This window comes from Carlito syrichta, unplaced genomic scaffold (assembly GCF_000164805.1).
Source record: "Carlito syrichta isolate Samal-C Ts95f unplaced genomic scaffold, Tarsius_syrichta-2.0.1 Scaffold309198, whole genome shotgun sequence".
NCBI classification, from domain to species: Eukaryota; Metazoa; Chordata; class Mammalia; order Primates; family Tarsiidae; genus Carlito; species Carlito syrichta.
The window spans coordinates 307,921-313,433 of record NW_007253294.1 but is presented as its reverse complement, the minus strand read 5'-3'; the positions used below and the strand labels follow the sequence as shown (position 1 = coordinate 313,433).

The window sequence follows — 5,513 nt, the reverse complement described above, 5'->3', positions numbered from 1 at the left end:
AGGTCCCATTCGGGCAAGTGGCCTTGTGGTTCCCCCGCCCAAAACAAGGCGCCGAGGGCCGTCGCCCTCCGAACCACAAAGCCTTCCAAGGCTCCCAACACTCTTGCCCCACCACACACCCGCAACCCGGCCCCCGCATCACCTTCCGCTCCCCAGGACCCCCGTGGGACGCGCCGGCGCGCACCGCACCTTCACCGAACTACACCTCCCACAATCCCGATCGGCCGAACCACCTTCGCGCCAGGTGGGGGCGGAGGCGGAGCTTGTCGTCCGGGGGCTGGACGAGGCCTCCCAAGGTGTCCTGCCTCTGTCCTCTTGGGTAAAGTGCATCTTATGACAGATTCTCAGTTTTCCTGGTAAGGCAGATCACCTCTCCCGATCAGGGACAATACTGCCCTCCGCACCCTCGGGGTCCCCTCCATGTAGAGCGGCAGATGGTCTAGCCCGGTGGAGACGGCGGCCGCCGGCCTCGGCGGAGACACCGGGGACGTGCAGGGCGGCCGTGCACGCATGCGCGAAGGCGCAGCATGGAGGCGGGAGCCGCTGAACTTCTCCACTGCGGAGGTGAGCAGGGGCGGGGCGGGGCGGGGCGGGGCGGGGCGGGGCTGACCTCCCCCCTCTACGGCCACCCGGCGCATAGCTGCCGCCACCTCAGCCAACTATAAAAGCAGTTAACCCCAGTTGTCCAGAAAATAGGGAGGGTGCCAGGAGCTCCGTTTTAGGATTTACATATAAGAATCCCACTTCCAATTCTGTCACTTTCCGTATTTCATTGCCATTGGCTGTGTACAAGTCTTCCTCCTCTACTAGACCTTGTTTTCACAATAGCAGCGAACCGGTCCGGAGGGCTCGCGGTTCCTCTTGATTTCCGGGCCTCCGACAAATAGCTCCTTCCTAACGAGCTGTGGAGCGTAAAGTCTTTTCAACATATGATTCTATTCAGTCTAATATCAGCCTGGAAACATACTTTATCTGGTTCTCTGGTTCATGTGCGGAAGTCTTATCAGACTTCGTGCCTGGCGCGGTAGCTCACGCCTGCAATCCCAGCGCTTTGGGAGGCAGGGGCGAGAGGATTTTCTGAGCTGGCGGGTTAGAGACCAGCCTGGGCAACATGGTGAAACCTTGTCTCTACAATAAATCAAAAAATTACCTGGGCGTGGTGGCGCACGCCTGAGGTGGAAGGATCGCCTGAGGCCAGCAGATTGAGGCTGCCGTGGCCGTGAGCAGCTGAGCGGCGTGCCACTGCACTCCAGCCTGGGTGACAGAATGAGACTCCTACTCAAAAAAAGGAAGAAGACACCTTGAGATCATGAACACCATGATAGCAGTAACTGAAGAAATAGAGGTGCTGCTGAAGTTTATAATCTGTTGAGATACAGACAGTTAAGCAAATGCCTTATTGTTCCCTAATCGTAACCAGTTTGTTTACACTTGTTATGTGACTTGGTCCAGTTGCTTAACCTTCAGGACCTATGTTTTCTCATAAAATGAGAAGATTGGGTTAGATGATCCCTAAGAACTTTCCAGCTCTTAAATTCTGTGGTTAGCTAGTGAGGAGTGTAATCCATATTATATTACATATGCTAATGCTAACTAAACTTCATCAACTTATGTTTTTCTCTGCTATCATCTCTAAAATATAGCTATAAAAACTAAGCTGGGCTGGGCGCTGTAGCTCACACCTGTAATTCCAGCACTTTGGGAGGCTGAGTTGAGAGGATTGCCTGAACCCAGGGATTCAAGACAAGCCTAGGCAACTTGGCGAGACCTCGTCTCTACAATAAATAAAAAAAAATTAGCCAGGTATGGTGGTGGACACCTGTGGTTCCATCTACTTGGAAGGCTGAAGTGGAAGGATCATCTGAACCCAGCAGGTCAAGGCTGCTCTAGCCATGAGCGTGCCCCTGCACTCCATCCTGGGTGACAGTAAGACTCCAACAAAAAAAAAAAAAAAGAAAGAAAGAAAGAAATTTGACAGCAGCATGGGAAAGAACTTCCCCTTATTGTACTTGTAATTTCATGCCCTACCATTTTTCTTATTACTGAAAATAGGAAATTAATTAATAATACAATTTCATTCAACCTATGTTTGTTGTCATTTCATAGATTGCTGCTAGGAAGAACTCTGTACAATGATGGATACAATGTATGCGATGATGGCTCAAATCTTAAGATCTCACCTGATTAACGTTTCAGTGATTCCTAATCACGTGAAAATGCTTCCGTTTCTTGGAGTCATCAGAAATAGAATGATGTCAACCCACAAATCCAAAAAGAAGATCAGAGAATATTATCGGCTGCTGAATCTGAATGAAGGATGTTCTGCAGATGATGTCAGGGAATCTTTTCGTAAGCTTGCCAAGCAATACCATCCAGACAGTGGCTGTAATACCGCTGATTCTACAACATTTATAAGGATTGAAGAAGCTTATAGAAAAGTGCTTTCCCATGTGATAGAACAAACAAATGTTAGCCAGAATAAAGTTGAAGAAGCAGAAGAAGAAGAAGAAAAATTCAAATATAAAACACCCCAACACCGGCATTATTTAAGTTTTGAGGGTATTGGTTTTGGGTCTCCAAGTCAGCGAGAGAAGCAGTATAGGCAATTTAGGGCAGACCGTGCAACTGAGCAAGTGATGGAATATCAAAAACAGAAACTACAAAGTCAGTATTTTCCTGATAGTATAACTGTTAAAGATATAAGACAGAGCAAAGAACAAAAGATAACTCAAGCCATAGAGCGTTTAGTGGAAGACCTTATTCAAGAATCAATGGCAAAAGGAGACTTTGACAATCTCAGCGGGAAAGGGAAACCGCTCAAAAAGTTCCCTGCCTGTTCATATATTGATCCCATGACTCACAACCTGAACAGAATTTTGATAGATAATGGATACCAACCAGAATGGATCCTGATGCAAAAGGAAATAAAGGATACTATCGAGCAACTCAGAAAAGCAATTTTAGTGTCTAGGAAAAATCTTGGGAATCCAATGACTCCAGCCAAACAGAAACAATGGAACCAAGTTTGTGAGCAGTTTCAAGAAAATATCAGAAAATTAAACAAGCGAATTAATGATTTTAATTTAATTGTTCCCATCTTGACCCAACAAAAAGTCCATTTTGATGCACAGAAAGAAATTATCAAAGCCCAGAAAACATATGAGACCCTTATAAAAACAAACAAAGTTGCAGATAAAAACCCAAATAACATTGAGCAGGAAGTAGAAGATAAAACACCTGGAGTTAAGACAGGTTTTTTCAACTGGATGAGTCTGTGGAAATATATTAAAATCTGATCATTTTGATGTTCACTATCACAGTACTGCCTCAAATCATTTTTAGTTCCACTGACATTTAACCTAGAGGCTGAGATATATTGCTGAAACAAGAACTTAAGAACTGTGTGCCTTTGCACTTTTCACGAGACTGATCACATCCCCTATCATGTGAGAGTAACAAAACTATCAGGTTTGCACCATTTTCCATTTTCAAAAACAAGTACTTCAACAACAACAAAACATAAAAATGTATTATCGAAAGTCACAAAACTGAAGAAGTATAATGAAATTTAACCAACTAAACCTCCAAATGATATGTGGTCTTTGCAAGTTTGCTGCATTTATATGCCTGAACTTATTAAAGTTCAAAACTGTTCTAAGATTTTTGAGATACCTTCTAAGTGGGTAGAAATGTTAAAATCAGGAAATTAGCCAACTGAAACTACTGCACTCTTCTTTTTACAATGAAGGTACTGAATTTTTAAAAACCCAAAACACCAAACAATGTAGGTTGTACATTTTCCTGTCTACCTTCATGATTTATTGGCTGCAGAAATCTGTCAAGTTACTTGATTTAGCAATTCTAGAACTAGACTCCAGTGTTCACTTTTAAAGAGTTTGTGTGTTTTCTCACCTTTCAGAGGTGATAAAAATCCTTGGACTTGATGACAATGTAAGATTTAACTTCTAGCATCATTTCTCATCAGAGATTGAAATGTTAGATTTTCATAAACCTACCTTAAGCCTCCCTGTGTCTTTAATCAGACCCCCACATGGATTTATAGCCATGTGAAAATTCTAACTTGTAGGGACCCTATAATAAACAAAGACCAGATGTCGGAATTGTGTGCCTCTGCATCTTTGGCAAGTGACAAGACATTGACATCCATGAGATTGTTGTGTTCCATCCCTTTCAGAACATCTGACTTTTTTAGGTTGTATAATTGCTTTTGCCACACAGAGGCAACTGGGAAGAACGTGGAGTGTGGTCAAAGGAGCTGGTGTGTTTCCTTTTCTAATCCAGAACGCTGTGTTATAGATATGGTCAGGAAACAAAGCACTCATCACTTGCATTTTGGAAATACAAATTATTTTGTCATGTGTGTGATTGTTAAAACAACAAATAAAACTATACCTTCAAAAGGAAATTTGGGGCCTTCTGTTTAGATGCTGCAGCATCAATTGGCATAATATGGGGTTATATTATTGAACACATAAGTCATTAATTCACTTGTTTAATTTTCTGATGTTCTTTTGTCTTCTACAATGATGGTATGACCATAAATAAAATTGTGAGCAGTATGAAACATAGTTTAATAACAAGAGCTTTAGTTCCTGAAAGATTTTAGAAGGTGGTAATTCTGTGAATTTTGTTAAAAATGGGAATTAGATGTAAGAGGCCTAATTGCATTACTGCAACATAGAGGAATGAAGCCATTTTCAACATTTATCAGAAAATTCCAGGAAACTCTTAATTTCAGCACAGCGTACTTTATGTTTGCTTGTTTGTGAGTTAGAGTCTTAATCTGTCACCCAGGCTGGAGTGCAGTGGCACACTCACGGCCACTGCAGCCTTGACTTGCTGGGCTCCAGCGATCCTTCCACCTCAGCCTTCCAAGTAGCTGGAACTACAGACGTGTGCCACCGTGCCTGCTAATTTTTTTATTTATTGTAGAGACGAGGTCTCGCCAAGTTGCCAGGTTGGTCTCAAACCCATGGGCTCAGGCAGTCCTCTCACCTCGGCCTCCCAAAGTGCTGGAATTACAGGTGTGAGCCACTGAGCCCGGCTGTACTTTATGCTTGTAAATATTGCCAATATTAAAAGATAGTAATTGTAATGATTATTCAATACCCCCCCTTTTTTTTCCAGTCAGAGTTTCACTGTTGCACAGGCTGGAGTGCGGTGGTATTCTCATAGCCACCCCAGCGTCGACCTGCTGGGCTCAGATGATCCTTCTGCCTCAGCCTTCAGAGTAGCTGGAACTACAGGTGTACACTACCACAGTCAGCTAATTTTTTTTTTTGACATATTGTAGAGATGAGGTCTCACCACGTTGCCCAGGCTGGTCTTGCCCAGGCTGGGCTCAAGCAATCCTTTTGCCTTGGCTCCCCAAACTGCTGGGATTACAGGCTTGAGCCACCAGGCCTGGCTTGGCCCTTGTTTTAATAGTAATAATAATAATATTTTTGGCTGGCCATCGAAATACATTTTTTAAACTGTACCCCATAACTTAA

General features: G+C 43.6%; 1 protein-coding gene across 1 annotated transcript; it reads left to right on the top strand.

The window, feature by feature from the left end:
• The first annotated feature begins 477 nt into the window (after positions 1-477).
• On the top strand, positions 478-3,317 carry DNAJC28 (DnaJ heat shock protein family (Hsp40) member C28). Its single transcript, XM_008066937.2, has 2 exons — positions 478-564; positions 2,107-3,317. Exon 2 carries the CDS (start codon positions 2,133-2,135, stop codon positions 3,294-3,296), a length of 1,164 nt encoding a protein of 387 aa, XP_008065128.2. The 5' UTR covers positions 478-564; positions 2,107-2,132; the 3' UTR covers positions 3,297-3,317.
• Positions 3,318-5,513: the final 2,196 nt, after the last annotated feature.